This window comes from Trichoderma harzianum, assembly GCF_003025095.1.
Source record: "Trichoderma harzianum CBS 226.95 unplaced genomic scaffold M431scaffold_14, whole genome shotgun sequence".
Taxonomy (NCBI): domain Eukaryota; kingdom Fungi; phylum Ascomycota; class Sordariomycetes; order Hypocreales; family Hypocreaceae; genus Trichoderma; species Trichoderma harzianum.
Genome location: NW_020209262.1, coordinates 551,196 through 576,520, shown reverse-complemented (window position 1 = coordinate 576,520; position 25,325 = coordinate 551,196). Strand labels below are relative to the sequence as shown.

At 51.5% G+C, this 25,325-nt stretch overlaps 10 protein-coding genes across 10 annotated transcripts; 4 read left to right on the top strand and 6 right to left on the bottom strand.

Moving 5' to 3' along the window:
- The first annotated feature begins 483 nt into the window (after positions 1-483).
- On the top strand, positions 484-2,462 carry M431DRAFT_512079 (hypothetical protein). The gene is made up of 2 exons (XM_024919783.1): positions 484-521; positions 675-2,462. The coding sequence occupies exons 1-2, from the start codon at positions 512-514 to the stop codon at positions 2,435-2,437; spliced, it is 1,773 nt and encodes a 590-aa protein (XP_024770180.1). The 5' UTR covers positions 484-511; the 3' UTR covers positions 2,438-2,462.
- Positions 2,463-2,761: 299 nt separating this feature from the next.
- On the top strand, positions 2,762-3,587 carry M431DRAFT_485871 (hypothetical protein; the record flags this gene model as incomplete). Its single annotated transcript, XM_024916331.1, has 3 exons — positions 2,762-3,176; positions 3,259-3,351; positions 3,430-3,587. The coding sequence occupies 3 exons, from the start codon at positions 2,762-2,764 to the stop codon at positions 3,585-3,587; spliced, it is 666 nt and encodes a 221-aa protein (XP_024770179.1).
- A 220-nt stretch (positions 3,588-3,807) lies between these two features.
- Positions 3,808-5,315, bottom strand: M431DRAFT_255153 (hypothetical protein). Its single transcript, XM_024913820.1, has 4 exons — positions 4,969-5,315; positions 4,424-4,859; positions 4,057-4,118; positions 3,808-3,983 (listed from the first exon to the last, which is right to left on the bottom strand). Exons 1-3 carry the CDS (start codon positions 5,064-5,066, stop codon positions 4,101-4,103), a joined length of 552 nt encoding a protein of 183 aa, XP_024770178.1. The 5' UTR covers positions 5,067-5,315; the 3' UTR covers positions 3,808-3,983; positions 4,057-4,100.
- Positions 5,316-6,885: 1,570 nt separating this feature from the next.
- M431DRAFT_512076 (hypothetical protein) lies at positions 6,886-8,523 on the bottom strand. Its single transcript, XM_024919782.1, has 3 exons — positions 8,175-8,523; positions 7,428-8,100; positions 6,886-7,357 (listed from the first exon to the last, which is right to left on the bottom strand). The coding sequence occupies exons 1-3, from the start codon at positions 8,395-8,397 to the stop codon at positions 7,303-7,305; spliced, it is 951 nt and encodes a 316-aa protein (XP_024770177.1). The 5' UTR covers positions 8,398-8,523; the 3' UTR covers positions 6,886-7,302.
- A 1,915-nt stretch (positions 8,524-10,438) lies between these two features.
- Positions 10,439-12,111, bottom strand: M431DRAFT_485868 (hypothetical protein; the record flags this gene model as incomplete). The annotated part of the gene is made up of 4 exons (XM_024916329.1): positions 10,439-10,737; positions 10,797-11,734; positions 11,824-11,888; positions 12,004-12,111. The coding sequence occupies 4 exons, from the start codon at positions 12,109-12,111 to the stop codon at positions 10,439-10,441; spliced, it is 1,410 nt and encodes a 469-aa protein (XP_024770176.1).
- Positions 12,112-12,187: 76 nt separating this feature from the next.
- Positions 12,188-12,735, bottom strand: M431DRAFT_512073 (hypothetical protein). The gene is made up of 2 exons (XM_024919781.1): positions 12,349-12,735; positions 12,188-12,299 (listed from the first exon to the last, which is right to left on the bottom strand). Exon 1 carries the CDS (start codon positions 12,705-12,707, stop codon positions 12,456-12,458), a length of 252 nt encoding a protein of 83 aa, XP_024770175.1. The 5' UTR covers positions 12,708-12,735; the 3' UTR covers positions 12,188-12,299; positions 12,349-12,455.
- Positions 12,736-14,344: 1,609 nt separating this feature from the next.
- On the top strand, positions 14,345-17,064 carry M431DRAFT_9183 (hypothetical protein; the record flags this gene model as incomplete). Its single annotated transcript, XM_024924302.1, has 6 exons — positions 14,345-14,464; positions 14,547-14,792; positions 15,105-15,207; positions 15,323-16,301; positions 16,361-16,529; positions 16,588-17,064. 6 exons carry the CDS (start codon positions 14,345-14,347, stop codon positions 17,062-17,064), a joined length of 2,094 nt encoding a protein of 697 aa, XP_024770174.1.
- A 2,464-nt stretch (positions 17,065-19,528) lies between these two features.
- Positions 19,529-20,195, top strand: M431DRAFT_254455 (hypothetical protein). The gene has a single exon (XM_024913817.1). The coding sequence runs from the start codon at positions 19,758-19,760 to the stop codon at positions 20,121-20,123; it is 366 nt and encodes a 121-aa protein (XP_024770173.1). The 5' UTR covers positions 19,529-19,757; the 3' UTR covers positions 20,124-20,195.
- Positions 20,196-20,267: 72 nt separating this feature from the next.
- M431DRAFT_499315 (hypothetical protein) lies at positions 20,268-20,972 on the bottom strand (the record flags this gene model as incomplete). Its single annotated transcript, XM_024917787.1, has 1 exon — positions 20,268-20,972. One exon carries the CDS (start codon positions 20,970-20,972, stop codon positions 20,268-20,270), a length of 705 nt encoding a protein of 234 aa, XP_024770172.1.
- A 2,631-nt stretch (positions 20,973-23,603) lies between these two features.
- M431DRAFT_254449 (hypothetical protein) lies at positions 23,604-24,302 on the bottom strand. Its single transcript, XM_024913816.1, has one exon. The coding sequence runs from the start codon at positions 24,205-24,207 to the stop codon at positions 23,845-23,847; it is 363 nt and encodes a 120-aa protein (XP_024770171.1). The 5' UTR covers positions 24,208-24,302; the 3' UTR covers positions 23,604-23,844.
- Positions 24,303-25,325: the final 1,023 nt, after the last annotated feature.

Below are 25,325 nucleotides of genomic sequence, written 5' to 3'. Positions count from 1 at the left end.
TGGTTTTCATCGATTCCAACTCTCTCAGTTATTCAGCAAGAGGCAAGATGAACAGTGGTGACGATGCTTTAAGCGCAGCCATGCCTGAGATTGATGAGGCTGTCGAGACTGGAGCGGATAGCTTTTTCGCTGATGAGGACCAGCCTTTACAGCCTCCAGATGTATTTACCTCCATCCATCGGTAAGTGCATGTTATAATGGAACAGCCATTTGAGCAAATGAGTAATTGCTTCACACTTGTATCGCTCCTTTTCTTATTATTCCTCCCGGTTTATCAGCAATAAAGCTCTCCTTGTAAACGGCATGCTAATTGGTCAGTGCATGATCAAGCGTGCGAGCCCTCATCATTGCTAGCATTGGTAAGTCGAGTTGCGCTCATCATATATCAATCCTGCAGCAGTAGATTAACAATTCGATAGAGGATCCTTACACCCTTGACCAGTTGACAAGCCCACGGGTCAACACGCTCGTGGTTCGCCCATTAGTAGACAGGCTATATGACCCTGATGACATGTCCATAGGTCTGCTCACCTAACACCCTTCGCTCGTGCCATGTATTTGCAAGTCGCTGCGCACCTGTTGGATCAATATCCATGTTTCTGTATCTGAATCAAAGACACATCTTCAAGAAAGAAACAAATCCGGATACCATGGCTCACATGACGGGGTGATAGTGTACTGCCTCCTGGCCAACCGTCTCCAGTTCCTCAAAGAGCAAACCGCCGCCAAACACCAAAGCGTCAGCAGCGCTCGAGCAACTCTTTGCGAAATCGTCGCCACCAAAATACTCCGCAAGTTCCATGAAGTCAATTCCCCCGAAAAGGCGGGAAGCGCTGGCCTACTCCGGCTGGCCAACGTTCTAGTGCAAGGCTTCGATCCCTTCTCCGGCGCCCCCGAAGACGTCGCCCGGGCTGGCAGATATACGCATTGGCCAGTCCAAGAGCGCGGCGGCAACGAGAGGAAGCTCACGGCGCTAGAACTGGCCATCTTGTCGGAGAGCAAAACCATGATGAGTTCGCCGGCGTGTCTGCGAGTGGTGAATGCAGTATACGAGGGGCAAGTTGTGTACACGCCGATATCATTCGTAGATATCCTCCCGGACCATTACAAGCATCACCCGGTGTCGTTGTATGATCCGCGCAAGGCGCCGCTGCTGGACCACTACCGATTGATCGTCCCAAAGTGGAGGAGCTTGCTCGAATCAATACAGTTCATGGTGTTGCTGGGGCTGTATATCTTGACCATGGTGAATCGAGGCAGCCCAAGCTCTCTGAAACTCTATGAGAGCCTCTTTGCCGTTTATTCGCTAGGATGGATTCTCGATGAGTTTGCGGCCATCATCGAGCATGGATGGGCGGTCCACGCTCAAAAGACGTGGTCATTCCTGGACGTGACATTTACAGTCATCTTCTGTGCCTATCTCTTTGCACGGGTATATGATGTTATTATACCCGTTGCTCAAGACACAGGTGGAACAAACTCTGCAGCGTTACATATTCTGTGCGTCGCAGCTCCAGTACTGCTCACACGAGTTGCTTTCAGCCTCATGCCAGACAACATCGTCTTTATCTCGATGCATGCCATGATGAAGGACTTTCTTGTGCTGACTTTTCTCACCCTGTGGTGCGTGGGAGGATTCTTCCTGGCACTGCAGTGGCTCTTGATGACAGGCCAGGGCTCGGAGCCCAAGTGGTATACAGTCGCGAAATGGCTTCTGTGGATCTGGTTCGGGCTCGACGGCACGGGCATTCAAGAGTCTGTGCAGTTTCATGTCGTCCTTGGCCCTGCCCTCATCGTGGCATTTGCATTCTTGGGCAACACGCTGTTCTTGACGATTCTCGTCGCCGTGCTAACAAACACCTTCTCGCGCATTGTGGCTGCTGAAGCCGCCGAGATTCAGTTTCGTCGAGCAGTCCTCACCTTTGAGTGCGTGAGGAGCGATGCCATCTTTGCCTATCCGCCTCCGTCCAACATGCTAGCCCTCATCTTCATGCTGCCCCTGAAGTTCCTCGTCTCGGCACGCACATTTCACACCGTCCACGTCGCCATCGTGCGGGTTCTTAACTTCCCTGTTCTATTATTTATCAGCTTATATGAACGCAACTTGTTCAAAGTTGGCGAATCAACTCGCAGCGTCAAGTCGAACCAACTTCTCAGGTGGCGCTTCACCGGCTTCAACCCGCATGGCGACATCGAAGCTGTCTTTGAAGCAGATCCACCAACAGATGCAATGGAAGAGGCTGGCGAGCTGGACGGGCTGAGTGAGCTCGGATTCACCGACGATGGTATATCGAGATCTTCAAGAGATATTAGGAGGCCAATGGTGTTTAGGCTAAGCAATTCGAAAAGCAGAGATGAGACTTTGGAGATGCTGGGCAGAGGATGGAGCCCGGGGGTGGAAGGCATAGGACCATCTCAGGGGACTGGCGATTCATGATATTCTAATTGTATGAAAGATGGAGATATAAAAAAACAAAAATAAAATTGAATGAAGAAATAAATGCTGTAGGTATTCCAGACAACCTGGAAGGTCCACAGGAGCTCAAAGCTCAATGATACATTGCTGTGGCGCTCAACCAATTGCAAGCCTCACAGCGCCTAGCTGCTCGCTGTTTTGGGTGGAGGAAACCAGTACTAAGCCACACATACATCCCGCACCAGCCACTCCGCCAATCCCACCTCCAACTAGATAGGCCATCTGTTTTCCACCATCGTCATCCATCTTTCCGTCCAAACATCCAAGCTAAATGCAACTCTCGCCATGGACTTGAGGATTCTCCTAAGCCTGGCCTTCGCCGCCCTCAGCGCCGCCCAGCTGACAATCACCGTCGGCCTCCCCGCCAAGCCGAACCCGTTCCTCCTCGGCCCCAGCACCCACGCCACGCTGTCCAGCCTGCACAAGCGCCTCGAGGCCCCTCTGACGACAGTCAACACCTTCAACTTCCACAACGTCACCGCCGACTCGTACCTGCTCGACGTGCACTGCGCCACGGAGGCCTTTCACCCGCTGCGGGTCGACGTCGGCGAGGATGGCGAGGTCAAGGCGTGGGAGACGTATCGTGGCAACGAGTGGGCGAACAAGGGCGAGGAGGTGCAGGTGAAGAGCGAGGGCGGAGCGAGGGGCATCAGCGTCAAGGGTGCGGGATCCAAGATCTTCTTTGTGGAGAGACCGGCGTGTAAGTCCCTGGACACTATTTGCTCTGTATTCTATATGGAGCTGGACTGATTGAACTGACTGACTGATGTGCTTTCATATAGTTTCCGTTTTCAGCATTCTCAAGAATCCCATGATCCTGATGGGTCTGGTTACGATGGGTATTGTCTTTGGCATGCCATACCTAATGGATAACAGTACGTCTTTTTACATCTTCACGCCTTGATTCTAGAGGAATGAAGTCTCTGTCTATGGACTATCTAACGTTATGGCAGTGGACCCTGAGCTGCGCGCCGAGTTTGAAGAGCGACAAAAAGAGAACCCCATGAACGCCATCATGGGCAACGCTCAAGCTGGCCAAAACCCGCTTGGCAACTTCGACATGGCGGCCTACCTAGCAGGCTCAGGCAAAAAGGAGGGTGTGAAGAGGTGAAATGAGGTCTTAATGTGAGGAACGTAGATAAGAGATGGGGATTGGGAGATTGTACATCTATGCTTTATAATCCTTTTGATTTCAAGGCAGAGCTCTGAAGAACTTTGAAAAATCTCAGGGCTTTTTTTTATGTTGTATCATCAGCTTCATGCTTCATGTGATTGGCGTTATTCCGTAACGCCGTCCTCCTAATCCTAGCCAAAAACGACAATATCAAGTCTTTGTCTTGTGAATAGCTAAAAACAGACCAATCCGGCAAACAAACAAATTACCACACGTCATTCTTTCCTCCAGCCACGCATCATGTATATATGAATGTAGTTCGCTCAGCCACTAATTAGAAGTCACCGCCGCCATCATCGTATCCGTTGTCAAACCCATTGTCATATCCTTGGTCTGTGTCGATATCAGTTAGTCAAGATTCTCGTTTCAACCAAGCCTTCGTTCCAAAAGGGGGGAAGTCACTCACCATAGCCGCGGTCATATCCCTCGTCTTCAAAGTGATCAATCGCGTCATCTATCAGCAGACCACCCACAACACCACCAGCTAGACCGAGGGCAGCTCCTCCGGCCAAACCGAGACCACCTCCGCTCTTCTTCGCAGGCTGCTGCTGCGGCTGCTGATAGCCATAAGCAGGCTGGCCGTAAGGAGCAGGAGGAGGAGCACCGTATCCAGGAGCATATCCGCCTCCGTAGGCAGCAGGCGCTCCTCCATATGGAGAAGGAGCCTGACCATATGGAGCCGGAGGGGCGCCATATTGCTGCTGAGGAGGGCCGTAGCCACCGTAGCCGCCAGCGCCGGGGGCACCGGGGAAGCCGCCGGGAGATTTACCAGCGATCTTGCTGGTCAGCTTGCCCAGAAGACCTCTCGACTCGCCCTGTTGCTGCTGCGGCTGAGGTGTGCCATACGGGCTGTTTTGCGGAGGAGGGTACGGGCTGGTGCTCTGCTGGCGGTACGAATCGGCAGCACCTCCGGAGTAGTTGTTGTATCCGGGAGGGTTGGAAGAAGCGCTGCGAGCTCGGGCGTTTTCTTCGGCCTGCATCTTGGCTGCCAGGCGAGCATCCTCGTCTTCCTGCGCCTGCCTTGATGATGAGCCTCCAAAGTTGTTGCTCTGATCGCCATAGGGGTTCGTCTTGGTATCGGACGTGCGGGGAGCGTCGTGGCCGTCGTAGCCTGGAGGAGGCCCGGAAGGCGGGGCGTCTCCGTCAGGGAAGACAGGACTGGTGGGCTTGTCCCATTGGGACTTTTTGGTGTAGATGTTTACGTAGAACCTGAGAGAGGCGAGTGAGCTGAGGAATCACCGGGTTGGGGGGCGGAGAGGGTCTTTGTCGCGAAGAGCCAGATGTCGAATTATTAATGGGATAACGTAGGCTAACATACCATTCTTTGTACTGGTCGTTCCACCGAGCGGCCCAGCCAGCGGGAACTTCGGGGGCCTTAGGCGGCGGAGGCCCTGTAGGAGGAGCGTAGTCGGACATGAGAGTAGCTCTTGGCTATAGGAAGTCGAGATGTTTGATGGAGAGGAGGAGGTGAGAGTGAGCGAAGGAGAGGAGGTGGTCGTTAAAGAGGAGGAGGAGGGGTGGTTTAGCGTATGACCCCCCCTGCTAACTGCTTCGGCGGCGACAACAGACGGGCCTTTTCGATGGCGAAATAGGAGAGGGCAGACAATAATTGTAGGGAGTTTTGTTACTCGTGCGGATAATAGGTATCAACGGTCAATTATCCAACACTTCAAAGATGTCGTGCAACGTCTCCCGAGCTTCCTTGAAATCTTTATATATACTCGACACTTGATACTTGATTTGTACCTAACACATGCCGCCAAGCCCCCAAAAAGGTTCAGGTCCCCTAACGGATCCCCCACAGGCGGCCGCCAACCGCTACAGCAGTGGACAGACACTCGTGGAAGCTCGCTGGAATCGGAAAATGCGAGGCGCAGCAGGACCACGTATGTGCATCTAACATGCGTGTATTACATGGTACCACATGCATGGTTTGGGTGCCGGCGATCCGGGCGAGCTCCTCTATATTGTAGCCCTGAGTGTCCCCAAGAGACCTGGAGCTTTAGAGTTGAGCAGAGTCGTGTTGCTATGTGTTTAAAACGACAGTTCATGTTCCGTACAAGTATTGGTTGGTATGGCTGCATCTGCTGCCCTCAACCTTCATCACAGACAATTCTCTCTACACTTGGCACTCTTCACTTCTCCCCTGCCAATCACTCACCAAACGCAGATCCCGCCCCCCGCCATGCCACTGCAAACAAGGAGAAATATTCCTCATGCTCCGTCCGGGTGACTAAACGAACCAACACCTGATAACGAGCCTCGGCGCCTGTCAACCCCGACTCAGCCACATGGAGGTCCTCCTGCACTGCCACGAAATCCAGGCGGTCATCCATTTTTTTGTCCTGGGAATTGCCACATTGTGGCTCAAAGCAAGAGGTTACGCCATTTCGAATGTGTCTCAATTGCAACTCGGACATTTGACTTTCCGACTTCTCTTCAGTTTTTGTCAAAAGCGGCCCTAAGAAATAAGAAAGACCACATGCATAAACTGTAAACTTTATCCAGCGGTTTTTAGATATTGTGCCATTATGTAATCTGCCAGGAACGTCTCTTGTAGTCTGTAACAGCAATTCCAAATATCTCCACCTGTTCAGTTCAGATAATTGCTTTGGAATCTTTGGCCTGTAAATCTCCAGGCTTTCAATAATCAATTCAGCCAATGATTTGGAAAGAAATATGCCTTGCCTACCATTCAAGTAGCTCCAAGTCAACTCTCAATCAAAGGAAACTTCAATAGAGATATTGAGATGGAACTTATACCTTCTGTCCAACTTTTGTTAACCACATAACGTATCGCCAACTCAGTATGTCGGTTTACCAAAACATGTAGATACTCTCTCCGTAATATATTCTTACATCTCAGCCGTCTTCATGATACAACGCCTATATCGGACAACACAGGCCCGGACAGTCGTACTCTACATACCTCCCACGTCGGAATAAACCTCTTCTCCTCCGAGAACTGTCAAATCCCCTCTCATCAATTTCATTTTCATTACCAATATCAACATTTCAACATGATAACGTTGATGTTCCAGCCGAGCCATTCACCAGTCCAACCTCGAAATAGGAATTATCCCGAGCCACTGCTCGGGGCTCCCTCCGGTGTCCGACGCCGGTCTCCGCATCTCCGTCAAGCGTCAACCGAATACCTACCGACGACTACACGATGAATCCCGTAAGTCAGAAACGTGGGGATGGCCCACTAGACAGTCGCTGATATGCGGAGTAATGGTGTACATAGAGGCACCTCACTTGAAGATGGACATGGAACAGACCCATGTAAACAATAGGCATATTGAACGATAGATTTTGTGTTTTCACCAGTAACCACCGACGTGTATTCATTCGTTTCCACTCAGCAGATATTTCGTCCAGAGCAGATCTATAATAAAAATAGTGGTGCATATAAAACAATACACACACAATTCCTGAATAACAAATCCCTACACAAGGGGGCAATTGTCTCCTTATGAAGAGAGGTAGTAAAAAGAACATAAAGAGTAGACCAACTCGAGAGATGCCATCTCAACAAGTCCGCCGTTGAAGATTATTCCCACCACCGTCATTTCATCATTTGCATGTAAATAAGAACCCAAATCTTGAAAACATTCATTACCAATCATCGAGCCCTGTTCCCAAACGCCGTCTAATGCTTAGCCGTGACCTGATCGCCGGTCAATTTCTCCACGTAAGTTTTAGCCCTATTTGACATATTAGTTAGCAAACCGTGGTGTATAGAGTGTATCTGTTGGGGGAAAGGGAAGTACTCACATATCTCCAACAGCAACCATGCAAATCGTCTGCCAAACGCCGAGACCAATACGAGGAGTAACACCTCGGTAGAGACCCTTGATACCATTGTTCGAGTAAATGTAGCGGAAAGTGTTGCCGACTGTCATCTTCTTGGGTCGGTTGGGGTCGTCCTTCTTGCTCTGCATCTCGACACGGATGACCTCGATGGGCTGGTTCCAGGCACTGAGACCACCACCGAGAGCGCTAGCAAGAATCTTCTCCCCGGGAGAGAGCTTGTCGCTCTGCTGCTTGCCCGTGGCCGAGCGGATCCAGCCCTCGGCCAGTCGGCTGAGACCGAAGCGAGATCCCCAGTTGGTCATCTGTCGGATGGCGACAGCGTTGACACCCTTGTTGATGCCGCGAATGCCCTCCTTGCGGTAAATGTCCATGAAGGTCGCGAAGGTGGACTGGGGCTTGACGCCGGCGGCAGCCATCTTGTGCTGGGTGATCTCGACCGTCTTCATGCAGGTGCAAAAACCCATGGTGGCGTAGGCCTGGGCAACACCACCAGTGATGCCGCCAAGAATGCCACCGCCAAACTCAGAAGCACCCATGTAGCGAGCGTAGTACTCGGCCTCGGAGGCAACGAAGAGCAGCACCGCGCCCTTGGTGGAAGCCTCAATCCAGGCCCAGGGAATGAGACCCTGGTAGACTATCGTAGAAACAAAAGAGATTAGCCAGCCGTCTTCAGCTTTCAAAAGAGAGTTGCGGTCGTTTTTGACTTACAGCCGAGAGGACCACCTCGACCCCAGATACGACCCAAAGCCGTGGAGAAGCCATCACCACGGTTGGCAGCCATGGTGGTCTTGACGACCTCGAGAGGCTGGCCCAGAGTGGTGACCTCGAACATGTTGAGACCGGCGCCCAGCAGCAGGTTGGAGAACTTGATGGGCTTCTTCTCCAAGTGCGGCTTCTCCGCGATGGGAGCTTCGATAGCGGCGGCGACCATGACTTCTGGATGGTTTTTCTGAAAGGGGCCCTGACCAAGGGAATAGGGTGCTTCTTCGCAAGGGGGCGTTTGGAGATGTTTGGGAAAGTTTGCAGAGAAGAGGGGAGAGAGGGAAGAGAAGGCAGAAAAGGGGGGGTTTGTTGAGGCTTTGGTACTTGTACTTGCTGCTAACAGCTCCTAGAACAGAGCCGGATTGCGCGCGACAAGGCTTAGCTGGCTGACTAAGGAGGATGCGTGGAACGGGATCGGAGGGAATGCGAACAAAACAGATAAGCGGTCTTCGGAAGGGAGGTCAGCAAAGTTCGGCCAGGATAGGAACCGGGCCGAGGACCGACTTGGATGGGCTGGCTGGCTGTTTGAGGCCCCCAATCCGTGATTGTCCGAATGCCTGTGCCTGTGTGCCTGTGCTGTGCTGTGCTGGCTGGCACGGAGTACAGTACAGGGAAATACATGTGCCTAGGTACGAGGGACTGCGGCAGTTGGGCTTTTACACGTGCTTTTTGGGGGGGAAAGTTGGGGATACCTGGCCCTCCGATTTGCAATGTTGGAGGGGTCAAGTATTAAAACACCCGACAGCTGCAATTGCAATTGCATCCATACTTGCAGCACCAATTGGCCATCTACAGTGCAGTGCAGTGCAGTAGGGGTACCGAGTGAGACTCGCGATATCTCTGTCTCTTCTGGCTCGTTGCACCTATCAAGCCTCCCGGCGCATTACACGTTCCCTCCATTGGATTTTCTACTTGTAAGCAGGGCTCATGCACAATCACATGTGTGCTTACTTGCACAGGGCCCCGGATCCGTATTATTACTGCTCCCAGTTAGCTGTAATCAGCCAAATCCTGCTATCCATACTATTCACCGTACACAGCAACAAATTATCCCAAAGAAAGGAGAAAAAAAAAAAAACTTTTTACCCATTCCTCCAAATTTGTCTGTTGTATGTATCGCCTACTATTTTCTGCTGAGACCTTTTCATCTGCCTCTGGTGGGGTCTGGCCCGCGTGGCGCAAAAGCCCGCTAACTTCGGATTCGGCCACTCAAAAAAAATACTCAACATGTTTGCGATTGTTGAGCTGGGCCAGCCCAAAGATCCATAAGAAAAAGCACTGCTGCAAACATCAATTTTTGGTTGGTTTACGTGCCCAGGAACATACTTTGATGCTAGCCCGCAACGCAAAATCCCCACCTGTCGAATACGAATAAGAAGCAGTGCATGTCCCGTCTCGGCGCACTGCGGGCCGCCTATTTGCGATGCCCAGCCCGCGACGGACTGCCAATTCGTTGAGCTAAGAGCCAAGCAAGGTCTCAAATTTTGTTCAACAACATGGCTGTTTGAGCAATGCTGCATGTACCTGGAGATACCGACGATAACGCGTCTCATCGTGCAGATGGATCCTGGGACTCATGTATCGACATGTTGCTGGCACTAACAAGGTCCGGGGTCTCTGTCGCTACCGGTTGGGCGTTTCGTTCTCCGCCCTCCGCGCTCCCTCCCAAGTAATGGCATGTAGGAGTAATAATACTCCGTGCTCATGCAAGCGCTTCTTAGATAATCGCCGAAAACTTCATCTGCGCCGTTGTCACGTCAAATCAGCGATGATAGATGCCAATATTCGGCTTCAGTATTCTTATCCGGCTCGTACTCGTAACATGGGTGACCGTATCAACCAATATGCATCGCAGCACTTTGAACGGAGTAACCGCAATGCCATCTACAGGACACCCTGACTTGCCAGTCTTACACAACCGTTATCAGTGAACCCAGAATGCACGTCATACACCCCAGCAAGAGTCATCCTGAGTTATTCTTGTCTCATTACATCAATTGGAAACTAAACAGTTCCGTATATTGTACAATTAAGCGCCGTTCTGGCCGTCGCTGTGTCATCCACAGATGTCTATATCCTAGTCGACTGTCAAGCCTGTCGAATAGGCTCCAACCTCCCAACTTTTTTTTCCCCATTGCAATGCCCTCCAAGAAAAAAAACACTCCATCTATCACACCAATTTTGTGCTTCACTGTCCTAGACGTAATCCCTTACAGCTTCTTGACAAGCTCAGCCCACTTGTCGGTGGAGAAGGACTTGGGGCGCTCGATGGGGGCACCGACAGCTCGGTCAATGATCAGCTGGGGAAGGACACCAATAGCACGAGAAACACCGAAGAGGACGGTGTAGTAGTTGGCCTCGGTCAGACCGTAGTACTGGAGCAGGACACCGGAGTGAGCGTCGACGTTGGGGTAAGGGTTCTTGGTCTTGCCGTGCTCAGTCAGGACACCAGGGGCAATCTTGTAAACCTGGCTGACAAGCTGGAACATGGGGTCGTTGGGCATCTTGGCTGTAGGGGAGTTAGCTTCAATTTCTTTTTCCAACGTTTCAGATACCTCTTCAACATACCTTGAGCGAAAGTGCGCTGGGCAGTGTAACGGGGGTCGGTCTTGCGGAGGACGGCGTGGCCGTAACCGGGAACGACACGGCCGGCGTTGAGGGTGGACCAGAGGTAGTCGGTGATGGCCTTGTCGCTGAGGTCGTCACCAATGGCCTTCTTCATCTCGGTCAACCAGTTGAGCACCTCCTGGTTGGCAAGGCCGTGCAGGGGACCGGCAAGACCGTTGAGACCGGCAGCCAGGGACAGGAAGGGAGAGCTGAGAGCGCTGCCAACCAGGTGGGTGGTGTGGGCGCTGACGTTGCCACCCTCGTGGTCGGTGTGGATGGTCAGGTACAGACGCAGGAGCTCAACAAAGTCCTCGTTCTCGCCGAAGCCGAGCTGGTTGGCAAAGTTGAAGGAGTAGTCCTTGTCCTTCTGGATGGCAGCGACCTTTCCGCCCTTGAAGACGTTCTGGTAGATGCGGGAAGCAATGTTGGGCAGCTTGGCAATGAGGTCCATGGAATCCTCATAGGTGTAGTGCCAGTACTCCTTCTTGTTGATACCCTTGGCGTAGGCCTTGGCGAAGGAAGAGGTGTGCTCGAGAGCAGTGACGGCCAGAGAGAACTGGGCCATGGGGTGGAGGTCGGTAGGGCAGTGGTCGATGAGCTCCTCGACGAACTTGGGGATATCGGAGCGGGCAGCCCACTCGGCGGACAGATCACGGACCTGCTGCTCGGTAGGGACCTCACCGGTCAGAAGGAGCCAGAAGAGACCTTCAGGGAGAGGCTCCTTGCCACCGGGAGCCTTGGGGAGGATCTCCTGGCACTCAGGGATGGTCTTTCCACGGAATCGGATACCCTCCTCAGCGTCGAGAACGGAACCCTCCCAGACGAGGGACTTGATGCCACGGGCACCGCCATAGACCTGGTCGAGGGTGACCTTGTCGACGACCTTGGAACCGTGCTCCCTGCGAAGAGAGGGAATAATGTCAGCACCGCGAGGACAAACAACTACCGGAGACTGCGGCTCTGCTGGAGGCTATTGGGTTTCACTTACTTTCGGAGAGTCTTGATCTGCTCAATCTTCTCGGGGAGAAGCTCAGCGAAGCGGTCCTTGAGGGACTATACGGCGCAAGACAGTCAGCTTCCATCCATCCTATTTCTTTTATGTTTTTTCTTTCCAATCCCGTCTTCCTGAAGCTTCGGGGACCAGAGCAAAAACCGCGATGTTTCTTACCTGAGCCTTGGCGGAGTAGCAGCGGGTGGCGTTGAAAGCCGTGGCCCGGGCAGGGGCTCGCAATGAAGCCCTCAGGGCAGAGTTGCTGAGACGGGTGACGGAAGCCATTGTAAAGAATACTTGGGTATAGAGGGAGTAGAGGCAGAAAAGAGGATACGGCGGATGGGGGGTGGCAGAGGTTATAAAAAGCGCAATGCTTCCGTTACCACGGCAGGGAAAAAAAAATTAGGCCGGCGGTTCCTAGCAGCCTCGGAGGCTTGACAAGGTGCAACTTGGCTACTAAGGCGTGGGACCCTCTGTTGACCTTAGCTCGAAACTTGGATAAGCGTGCAGGGCAAAAGTTACATCACCGGCCAGCTCCTCTGCGCTCCGGCAAAGTACGGGTACTCGTAGGGCAGCGAAAAGTACCTCCGTGCTGCGGCCGAGAGTGCGCGGGCGGCTGTAGCCTCTGGTCAACGCAACAAGAACGGACATCTCGCTCCCCCACCATCCGACACTAAAACTCCCCCAACCATCTCCATCTCCCCGACAAGAGGCCAGATGGCCCGGAAATCAATCTGAACCTCGGAAAAAACGCAGGCAGATTGCCTAATCGAGTAGTCCCAAGAGCTGTACGAGGGAGAATCACGAGCACATGTGGATGAAGTACAGCATACAGAGGAGGCTGAGAGACATTTTCTTTCCTCCCTAGATTTTAACGACATTGGTTTCTGAAGAAGAGGCCCTCAAACAGACTACTAATATATCCAATTCATGATAGATTGAGGCGGTCAGCCTCCCTCTGTAAGTCATTGGCTCCTAGTAGCGAGTGAAAAATGACGAGATTGTGACGGCCTGTACTCCGTATGCAGTGCATCTGAAGCGCCTCCAATTATTAGAGTACACGACCGCTCAGCTGCGATGCGCATAGATAACCCGCAAGCTGAACTGTAATTGGCGGAGAGTCTCTTCCAAGCCCTTCCAAACACAACATCTGCAAAGCTTTATGTATTTTCCCTCGTGCCCCCTGCGATGAAGTTGTTTCACCTTGCTGCGATAATTATCAGATCAAATTCTTTACCGCAACCGAATAGCCGTCCGTGTAAGTCGATGCTCCCTTCTGCCGGAAAGGCCAAGACGTCATGTGATGAAGAAGCCGTTCCGGGCTGCCGAACGGAATCCCTTCCCCCGTAGAGCGTAGAGCAGAAATAGGTAGCCTCTCCAAATGTCATGACATAAGTGCGTCATCGTCATCGCCAGGCTAGATTCATCGTGAGCACCTGCACAAAGAAAACATCACGCCTACAGCTCTTTGTTCAGGACAATAGAGCAGAATCCCCATGGAGCCTTTGTCCACAGTACAGTACGGATAAACCTCGCTTCGCCTCCTGCTCATTTCCAGAAAGGAAAAATTTTGCATCGAGCACAAAGCAAGAAAAAAGAGTGAAGAGCAAACATTGCTCGGTACGTACCAATTTTAGTAGCCTGACCCGAGTAAGGGAAAGAGAAAATACACTTGCGGCCCTATCAAAGAGTACTTTTCAACCAACGCAATTTCATCCACCACACAAGTACTGTAACTTAGTCATCCAAGTACCGTCTCATTAGGCATGACCCGTATTAAGCCCAAAAAGTCACGCCCAAACGCGGCAAGCTGCAAAGTTTCAGTAGCGGGCTTTGTTCCCTGCTAAATCTCTCGCGACCCGCCCCTCTTCCCTCCTTTCAATTTCTCCTCCTACATCTCCATCGCCACCCAAAAAGGTCTGCGAGCCTCCCGCTTCAGATTCTTCTTCCATCATCTCGCGCATCCTCTGAATCGTATTCTCGCATCAACATCCCCCTCTAGGCCGACCGAAAAGAAAACAAATAATCCTTTTAGACAGGCTTGTGGGCAATTTCGCCTCCAGCCCCTGTGATATACTCTCGCGTGTGCGCAGCTCCATTGCGGCAGTAGAAGACTTTTTTTTCTTTTCTCCTCGCGCGCTTCAATCAGTCACCGCGTACATCGTACTTTTGAGATTTGGTTTACTTCGTACAAACGATCGGAAATCTCCTGCTTCGTACAGTGTCGCGTCGTTTATTGTAACACAAGGCCTTTGATCGATAGTACTTGGGAGGAGAGGCAGCATAGACATCAGCCGTACGACTTGTTTTGACTGAGAATCTCCTCACACCAAGTGATTCACCGGACCAGCCAAAGAAAAGGAGATTAAAAGACAGCTTGTTTTTCTTTTGTCTGCATCACGTCCCAAAAAGAAGGGTTCATCGTACACTAGCACCGACTAAAATCTTGCTGAGACTCTGCCGCGGAGGATCTGTTGGAACAAGACAAAGAATTTGCTTCCAGCCCCGGGTCCCAACCATGGCGTCTGCAGTAACAGACTTGGAAGCTGGCCTACAGGCCATGCTCAATTTGAAGCCACCAGGTGTATCCGGCTCTCGTATTACTAGCCTCACGTCTCTTTGCGTCGCCAACATTCAGGTAAGGTGTTTTTGAACAGATTTTCTTCCAACATGCGTTGCTGAGCGGCCCCATTCCTTTTGCTGACACGGCTCCCTTGCAGTCCGAATCTGTCCTCATTCAAAAAATCTACACACACTTCAAGAAAACTCCAGGAACACACAAATTGGGCGTCCTCTACGTCGTAGACTCTGTAACCCGCAAGTGGCTTGAACAAGCAAAGTCTCAGGGTCAGCCCATAAACAGCTCTGCCCAGGATGGCACGTATGCCGCTGGAGTGCACCGAGTAACGGAACTGATGCCTGTTTTGATGAATGACATTCTTCAGTCTTGCCCAGAAGATCAAAAGGTACGTGTAATTCGAGTTTTAATCTGTATCGGTCGGGTGAAATCACACACGCATACACATACACACACATACAGCGCTCCCGCTCGTAGGCGTCTGAACGTGCGCTTTGTCTCGTTGATATCTGGCATATCTGGTGAACCGGAAGCAAGACAGACCCCTGCACTCGTTTTTTGAGGAACCAAGTCTACGAGTGCAAGTCAGCATTGCTTTGTTGGTGGTCATCAGCCGCCTCTAAGAGCCGCCTCTAGGAAATCTCCACATGAAATCGTATCTGAAGGACTAGTAACTCACATTTCTCTTCTCGCCTTGTAGGAAAAGATCAAAAAATTGCTTGATATCTGGGAAAAGGGCCAGACCTTCCCCACATCCATGATAGAATCATTCAAGGAGAAAGTCAACGCTCCCTCACCACCAAGTACGTCTTCTCACATACTGGCATGGTGCATCACAGTCTTCCTCAAGAGACGTGATGCTCCTGGCCAGTCAAATCAGAACTTCTGTATGAACGAGCTCTTCTGACGTAACTACAGAATCCACAACTCCCCCTGGTAGCCCGCCTGCTGGATTGGCAGCTTCACTCCAGAACAAGCCTGCGCCTAATGGCTCGTCCATCTTGGAAGCCTTGGCTAATATTGCTCGCCAAAACACCTCGGCTGCACCAAGCAACCAATCCCTCCCAGCTCCCGCCGCATCATATAGCATGCCTCCCGCTACTTCCAACGCCCCCCCAGCTTCCGCCACTCCCCCAGGACTATCACAGGTCCTTGCTTCATCGCTCCCACAGCCTCACCAGTCGTATCCCCCGGCTGGACAACCCGTAAATGTGTCGTCTCTGCCATTCTCATTGACTCAAATGCTTGGTCAAAATGCTCCGATGCCAGCCAGTGCGAGTAACCCATCCAACCCATATGCGGCAGCGTCTGCAGCGCCTCCCGCCGCAGGGGCCGGCGGAGCTGGTTTAGGACCGGACGTACAGCAGCAGATTATGCTGATCAAGGCTCTCGCTGATCAAGGCGTTCCCTTTGATAAGATTCCCGCTCTCATCCAGAGCATGACTTCTGCTACTGCAACTGGAGGGTATCCGGCAGCGCAACCTCCCGCGCCTGTCCCCACTGCCCAAGGCACCTTTCCATCGGCTCAGCAGCCATGGGGTGCCGCTGCTTCAGGCCCTGCGCCTGACCAGGGCTACCAGGACAACGTAAGGTCTCCTAGATATCGAGGCCGTTCACGCTCTAGATCACCTGAGCGCGGCTGGAATGCTCGCGGTTCTCCTCGTGGTGGACGTGAATATGGTCGTAACTCACCTCCTAGAGGGCGCATGGATGATCGAGACCGCAATGGCCGAGGAGGCAATGATTACCGCCAGCGTAGCCCTCCTCGTGGACGCCATGGACGAAGCCCTTCTCCCGCCCAAGAGTTCCAGCAGGAGAAGTGGGTTGAGTTCGATCCAGCGCTTCCATCCGGCACCATCAAAGTTCTTAGTCGTACCCTGTTTGTAGGAGGCGTTACGTAAGTCTACCACTTTCTGACCTAGATAAGTTTGATCGTATGCTAACCAAGTACACCAGTTGCTCCGAAGCCGAGCTGCGTGGCATCTTTGGCCGTTATGGCACTGTTCAGACTTGCATTGTCAATAAGGACAAACGCCATGCCTTTGTCAAGATGTTGACACGCCAGGACGCCGTTAGGGCAAAGGATGCCATGGAAGATGCTAGGGGTCTTGAGTATCCCCTTCGTGTAAGTGCAAGCCAGGCATTGTATCGTTAATTAGTAAAGTACTAACTCCGATTACTAGACCAGATGGGGCGTTGGGTTCGGTCCTAGAGACTGCAGCGATTACTCAACCGGCATCAGCGTTATTCCCATCCACAAGCTCACCGACGCTGACCGAAAGTGGATGCTCACTGCTCCATACGGTGGCAGCGGAGGCCGGCCCATTGAGACGGGCATTTGTGTCGAAGAGCCCGACATTGAAATCGGCGCTGGCGTTTCGTCCAAGGCCATCAGCCGCCGGATGCAGACAGACAAGGGCGGTAGCAACGGTCCCAAGTCTACTCGCCACCGCGACGACGATACACGCTGGCGTCGAGGCCGGGACGATGGCCCTGGCCAGATGGATCTTGATGGTCAACAACAACAACAACAACAACAACAACAACAGCAGAATAATATGGGCGGCTTCCCCTTCGGCATCGGCACTTTGCCCAACGGTATGCCCAACTTCCCAACGGGCTTCCGATTCCCAGATCCCAACACTGCTGGGAGGACCTAATCATGATTGACTTTTGCGATACTTGAGTGGTAAAATTTGATTTCTACGCCCTCGGCAATTTGCGCCGACAGGTTCGGCTCGGTTGAGGGCAACAGCGGCATCAATCAGGCTTAGGATGAAATGGCGTCTGGCGAACGGGAGGGACCCCTCTGGGGAATCGGAAACTGCTCCATGACCTTGCTTTTGGTCTGGATTGTACAGTCTCGTCATTGGCGATAGATGTCTCGTTTGTTTGTTGTTTTTTATTTCCTTTTATGTGGACGTTTTACATAAAGGGGGAGGCATCTTCGTGCTCTGAATCGGATACCTATTAGCTAGTTACTAAAAGTTAACTTTATGTGTTCTATATATGTCTCGTGTCTTTTTCGATGTGATGTTTATGATGTGATGTTTGTGATGTGTCTTTGACCATTGGTAAGCCCAGGGGAAAATGTCGTGCCTTTGCGGGATCTAGGATAGAGGCCGTATGCTTTAATTTGGTGAATACAAAACAGTAGATATGAAAGAAACATTCAGATATAGATTGGAATTATAAAGACTCGAAGACGACAAAAAAAAGTCAGCTCTCATACAATTTGCGGCTTGCTCTCAAGATGCAAATGCCTACCCTGTAGCCAAGCCCAAATCTGAAAAAAGTCTCTGGGTTCACACTAATAGAATTGAGTTGATTCAGATAGCAAAAAAACTAGTTTGTTTACGTGACAGCAGTTTAGGCTACGGTATACATTCAGAGGGATCATCTGTTCCATAGTTTGTCTCACTGGAATTGTATCATTCCAGACGAAGCGGAACGTCACACCCAGGTAGGACCAAAGGAATGGCACGGAATGCAAACTACTACTAGATATTTACTGTACCCTACAGTACAGGTAGCATATGTTTTAACAGGGAGCTACTAATACTAACTTAGGTAGATGGGCTTTGCACGCCGAAATACGGAGAGAAACAACATTTGGACAATGAGGCAATTACGTCGAAGCCATCAGGGGCCATCAACGGGAAATTGCTTGCGAGGTTTTTTTCTTTTTGACATAAACGGCCCGGGTACTTCATGTATGAGGCTTTTATTTTCCATTTTCTTACATTTCATTTTAATGAGGTGATCTACATAATACCAATGGGGTGTCTGTGCACACGACTAAGCTGGATATGACGACGAAGCACAAGAGCAAGGCAAAAAAAAAAAAAAAAAGACGACTAGGTTTTGCGGGCGTTGGTTGGAGCGTACAGTAAGCTTAGGCTGGGCACGCGAGCGGCTGCGGTATGAAGGATTAGTTGAAACGATGGGCGTTGAATCCTTGGATAGTAGACTGGATAGGACCCGGAGTGGGCGACTTCACTCGGTGACACAGGATGGGAATAGTAGCACATAGCGCCTACAGCGGCATTCTCCTTTCTTTTCGACCCCTAAGAAGGCCCTTGGGAGTCACCGAAGTGATTATGAATGTCTTTTGTTTGCTTGGATAGAGCACCTTCGGCCGTTTTAGTGCCGCCGCCGAAGAGCTGAAATCTCTCATAGAAAATTCTACACCCGGGAGGGAGAGGCTCCGTACGAGATAACTCTGCCATATGCACCCCGTACTTCCCCAGGTCCCTTTAAAAAACTCCATCTGGCAAAGTCCCATTGAGCCCTTTTCTCCCTCATCGGGGATTTAAGAAAAAAAGAAGTAGACGGAAAAGAAAAACGGCTGCAGAGAGAGCGAATATACTTAAATCGCCCTTCCGGCCGGGAAGCCGCGGGAAAATGTGGATCCCAGAAATCAGCGTAGCAACGCGCCTCGTCTTTCTCTTAATTCACGCAGCAAGATCGAGAAGGAGGGAGGAGGCCCTTATTTTTTTTTAAACAATTAAGAATACGTGAAAGTAAAATTTAGAGTTATTTTGTTAGGGCGCGGGTCAATTTGGAGAATTAACGGGGGCGCGGCCGGGTAAAGAAGAAGTAGTGTAGTATCATTGGGGACCGGAGTTTGGAGAAGTTTTGTGGTGTGGTGGATGCTACCCGCGTTTTCCGGGGGAGCCGAATGTTCTTGGGGAAGTTCTTTTTCTTCTTCTTTTCTGTTGTGTGGGTTGTTTGAGGGATTGGTTTGTGTTAGGTTGAAGGCTTTTGATCAATTCACTTGTGGTACACTCCTGTGATGGATTGGATGAGAGTGGCCAAGGATTGACCAGATGTGGTGGGCAGAGGGTTGGCCGTGGTTGAAACTTAGGTGCTAGACTTGGTCTGGTCTGTTCTCATGTTCCGTAACTTCTTGTTTCAAGGAGGCCTATTCTTTCTCGCATCATTGAGTTGGCTTAGAATATGGCTCAAGACATGGAAGAGTGTGTCTCCGAGTGAGCAAGGTAAGACATATATCCGCGGTGATGTATGAGGCAAAGATTTCCCAAAGGCTCTAATCTAGGCAAATTGGGGATTCGGTGGCATTGGGATATCACTTATAACGTTATGTCAATGCCATTATCAATGCTGTGGCGAAGAGATATACTTGTTGTGACCAAGATGCTTTGGGCATAGAGCTAGATGGTGTTGCTGGTTAGACTGCGTGCTGTCGAAACCCCCAAGGATCCCATCTTTTTTGCTCCAATGGAATGCTCACCAACACAAGAAAATCATTCAAATGGTAAAACAAGCCGTAGAAAGACGCAGGCTAAGCAAAACACCAGAAACGGCCTCTCCAGTGGCGGGATAGCAAAGGATGGGACACACCCACCCAACATCACAAAGACTACGAGCACGGAGTACAAGCAGAACTTTCAACATCAGCATAGTGTCCACTCACTGCAGCTGCGTCTCCACCAAAAGAAGCTGCAAGAGGCGAGGCGAGAGCTTCCACCCAGCTTCTAGAGCGTCGGGCTGGAGTTCCAAGTGGCGCCAAAGGGGCGTACTCGGGAGTATTTTTTTTGCCACAGGAACGGGACTTTGCCGACTGGTAGGGTACAATCCCATGATAGGTTTGAGTGATTACTATCTATGTACTACTACGTTACCGAGCTCGTTGTTGGCAGGATTGAGAATGCAGGGTTCGGTTTCAATAGCCGTCACTTTTGTTCCTCGGCTTTGAGACCACAAGTGGTAAGAATGCCTCCTATTCTCTGCGTTTTCCTTGCTTCGTATCTGTCTGAACAGGTACAGCAATATTCAATATTATTACCTGTATCATTTACTACCTAGGTAGGTAGTACTCCGTATACTCGTAGTAGGTAGACTATCCGGCCCCGTGGAGAAAAAAAGACCAGCTCAGAGGGTCCGTATTGCTGCTGGCCGTCCCTCGGTTCCCAGAACTCGCCAATGCCAGCAGCAGCAATACCGACGAAAATAGCGCTTTCTGAATTGGGCATTTGGTATTGACTGTATCGAATCTTGCAGAGCCAATCAGTCTCGAGCTGCTGATTGCGGGTCTGTGCCAGCTGTCTTCGGCGTTCGGTAGTCGGCCGCAGGCAACCATGTAAGAGGCATGTCCGGACTGACTAGCCAGAGCATCACGGGATCCGGCGCCTATGTAAGTACTACTCCTACCATCGTTAGGATTCGGAAATAGGTACATCCAGTAGTATTGATTGATCCCTTTTCTGCCTTTCTCGATCCCATCGCCCTCGCTTTGCTGCTCGGCTCTGGGCGGAATCGGGGACGCGGGAACGCGAGCCTGGGCAAAAGACGCAGCCAGTCCAGTCCAGCGATCCCTGGGCGATTCTGTGCTGTTCTCGATTGGCCACCCCCTGACCTTGAACCCGGACGTTCTTGGCAGCGGCTTTTCCACGGAGCCGCCAACTGAGCTAAGCTGATGAGGTAATGGGCAGTGGATAGAAGAAGAAAAGGAGCAGGCTGGCCAGCAAGCGAAGCTGCAGTGCTTTGGATTGGGCCGACGGCGCAATGACGCATGGCAGACCGCCGTCTTCTCGTGCGCTTCCATGCGTCTCTCTGACTCTGCACTGCTGCGCTGCTGTACTTTACGCGTTCTGTAAATTACTCGCGCCGCTGATGGCGCTGATGCCCGTGCAGTTTGCTGCTGTGCTGTGCTGTGCTGTGCTGTACAGCAGTCCAGGCTCTTACCGTATGTCAGGTACTCTCTCCCCTGAGATGGATGCTGTCAATGCTCTTGTACGACCAAAGTATACATCAGACGACGGACTGTTGAGTTTTTTTTCTTCTCTCTCTCCATCTCGTAACCCAAACTCGCGTATATGCAGACAGCTCCGTTGCCGCCCTCGTTAATCGCCCAATTTGCGCTGCCAATTTCCCTCTTCCCAGTCCCCAAGCCTCTGATCGATCGTGGAGAAAAAACGCTGAAGGGGACCCCCGAAGACAGACAAGCAGGCAAAGACGAAGAAGAAAAAAAGGCCAGCGCACGTTGGCGCAATGACCTTCAAGCGAGCCTGGACCCCCCTTGCTCTACCAGGTATATCGTGGCTACGGTAGGGGGCTTGCAGGAAAACACAACGTGAAGAACCACACAGTACGCAGTGGACGCTTGACGATGAGCAGGGACGTGCGGACACTAGGCCGGGGCTGAACCTGGCTTGGGGAACGATTTTTCTCCGTATCGCAGGTTCCGCGTGCGGTGGTGGACGATCGCTTTTTTTTGCTTCGTTTGTGACATGGCATGGGCGGTTATGCCACTTGGCAGTGAACTCGTAAATTGGTATTGCCTGTCAGCCGTTTGATGGATCCCCGTGATACCATCTGCGGTGGCAAGTATTCGTACTCGTAGACGGTTTTGTGTACCGTACTGTACTGGTAAGTGATCCAGTTTGTTTCATTGCCCAATCTTAACAAAGCACTACCTAAAATTTCGCCCATTGAATCAAGTATTACGCCTCATCATCAATACTGGCCCCCTTTCCAGACCGTCTTGGCAGCTCCAACATGGAGATGCTCCAGTTGAAAAAAAGACGGAGTTGCATAATATGGAGAAACTGGAGCACCCAGGCGGCGCACCTTTTCAGCTCAGGGTCTCGTGGATTCCTTCTTACTCGAGTCGTAGTACGAAAATATACGGAGCGCCAAGTAGCGGTATATTCAAAGACGAATTCAAATCACTGGATCCCCCGAATGCAATTCTGTGCCAGCCAAGACCGCCCTACGGCGTCGCTGTGGCTTCACCCCCACACGGCGGCTGGAGAGAGGAACTTTCCAAAAGAAATCCCTCGTCTAGCCGGGGGAGACGTCGGTCAACGCTTATGGGAAAGGGGGGCCATGATGTGAGTTGTGCTGTGATTTTGCACTCTGGTGTCTTTGGGTTGTTGGTACGGCTGAAGCTGTTGGTGAGACGTGTAGATTATGAACAAGAAGGACCAATTCTTCGTTGCTATTTCGTCGTTTATGACAGGATGAATCCATCTGCTGGCAGGGCGTCCCATCCATTGCCCATTGCCCATTGTCTGTTACTGTGTAGCTGTGTAGACAGATAGTGGCGTACAAACTTCAATTGGTACTATCGATGCTGATATTAACCTACGTACGTAACGTGGCTGGCTGTATTTCGTCACGCCCGATGCCTTGCAGCAATAGAGACAAACGCAAGGAGGCGAGACCATTTTCGCCCGTTGCCGAGACGCTGCAGGAAAACAAGGATCGATTGAGTGATGCCTGGAGACGGACGGGCCTTTTCCATGGCCGCTCTACTAGCATCAGCCGAGCAATTGAAGACACAACGACTGGGCACAAGTCTCTAATTGCGTGCATTCGCCATCGAGATGCAAGCGCGGCAGTCGTGCTCCGTAACGTTGGGCACGCTAAGGCAGCCTTTTGTGTGCTGCAACAACAGCATTTTGGCCGATGCTCGCATTCACGCCTCGTTCTAGAATGCCCGCAGAATGTCTTGGCGGGCTGCATCTGTTTTTCTTGGCCCCATCCTCTACGGTACGCCAGTGGCAAGCAAAAGTATGATACACAGTAATCCGTATGCGCAGACCTCTGGTTGGCTGGCAGAATGTACAGAGGAAAAAGGATTCTGTAATAGGTATGTTGCCAGTCTGGGCATTCCACCACATGCGGCAAAGCCGAGCTGAAGCCATCTCGATGACGTAGCGTGAAAAAGGATATGCCATGTGAAGGCGTCTTCTCCCTTGCTCAGCTGCCCTTACCGACCGACACCGATCACGATAAACTCAGCAGAATAACATTGCCTGAACCGGAGACCCGGCCGCCATTCTTCATTTCCAGACCCCCCGTTCCGTTCCCGCGTCCCTTCTTCTCCGCGGCTTTAACCCCAAGCGAAGGGGGAGGAGACCCCCAGAAAAGGAAATCTCGGTATCGGTATATCGGTGACGGCGCTTCGCGGGCCCGGCATTTCGCTGTTTGATTTTGCTTTTTTTAAACTGTCTCTCTATCTCCCTTGCAGTGTTATCGTTTTCTTGGCCCCCTTCTTTGCCATGTTGATTTGCTTTGTCATTGGGGGCTATGATGAAAATCGTCTTTTTGCCAAGGCCATTTTGTCGCACTTTGCGGATGCCGCGGTAATTAAAGCTGAAGGATTCAGATTAGGATGCTCATTACTGTAGAAGAAAAAAAGCCGTGACGGGTATGTGCACTAACACCAGGGATGCTGAGACACCGCAAACAGCAAAAAATTCTGGCATTGGCGATACACGGCCCCCGTCTTGGTGAATCAATTCAATTCCAATATGTACGAGGATACGTGTATATCTTGCTGCCATCAGCTTACTGTAGTACCTTGGGTCTAGTACTGCCGGAGCTGAACTAAGACTGAAGCAGTCAAGTCCAAGTATAGCTACGCGTACGCTTATTGCGGCCGCTGCAGCTACGCAGGTAGCATTACTCCTTTACACGTACAGCCGTCTGCTTTGAAACGACGACGCCAGCTCAATTGAACTGAGTGATAAAACTGCCATTGCATCGCCAATTGAGCGCCAACACCAGATAAACCAAGACGCCTCCTCCATGCTCTGCTGGGGCCAGATACCAAAAAGACAAAAAAAATCGCCAAGGAAACACCAAAATGTAATTTCACCCGAGTGCCATGTTTCGAGAGGCTCCTTCGAGGCTAGCGTGCCACGGAAAACACTCATGGTAGGTTTCGAAAGGGCATTGATCAGAAGCTTAAGGTGGAAAAAAGTCTCTCGCCTCAGCCGTTGCCTGTACCTTAGGTTTGTAGCTGTTGGGCGGCCGTTGACATGAGGGTACATGCCGGCGTCGGGTGGGGCCAGTGTGGCATACGGTGCTGCTTAGGGGGCGCTCGAGCGCTGGAAAGCCGCTAGAAAAAGCCGGTGCGCTGCTTGGGGGAGAGCAACAAAGTGAAGCCGCGGCGTGTTCCCGAGGCAAGCCACCAGTCCAGCGAATGGTCGGGGCCTTTGATAGGGTGCATGTGGGCGCGGTTTATACGGCCAGCGGCAAGGAGATCCAATGATGGCTGCATCCGGGGCCATGCACGATGGACGGGAGATGATGGCCGTTGACAGGCTGCCGTGTGTAATTGATTGAAGCTGTGTGTGTCTGTTTGGTCGATGACGATGACGATGACGATGACGATGATGCTGCTCGCACTGCTGCTGTTGGTGCCACTAGTGGTGGCATTTGATGCACACGTAGGAGCACACTAACGGTCGCTGCAGATGCATCTCAACGCCTCCAGCTACAGTATTCATCTACTCAGTCTCACTCGGCGTGCGATAGGTACAGTTGCGCCTTCGGAGGAACTCGATAAGCACTCTTGATGCCCTCGGCTGCTACGATGACACTGTATTCTGTAAATAGGCATTACCACTACATGTAATTGCGATAATTACATAGCATGTACATAGCTGTATTAGAGCATCCATGGTAATAATACGGAACAATGCCGGTGCTCCTTATTCATCTTATGCTTACCTACCTGGTACTTGTATTAATATCTTTAGCTTCAGCCAATCGCCATGAATACCACCCATCAGCAAAAAGTAGAGCTACAAGTCTTCAAGGTTCAATTGCCCTACAAGCGACTCGTCAATGTACAAACACACAGGTAAATCGGTGCCAATCCTGGTCGTCCGGCATCACGACAAGCGATTCCGATGACATGGTCGTTTGACGAGGCAAGGGCAAGGCCGAAAAGCGCAGGGAGCGAACGTGCGAGCTCGCAGCAAGCAAACAGGGCCTTGGCGTGGCTTCTTTTCCCACGGAGTCGATCTGCCGAAGCAAATCCGTTCCCTGCCCTGCCTGGTCTGGTGGCTTCGTCATGGGGGCGGGCGGCGGAAGCATTCCCAAGATGCCGTTTTCTCGCTGAGACATGGCATTTGGGGTGAGACAAGGTGTCGCAAGAATGGGC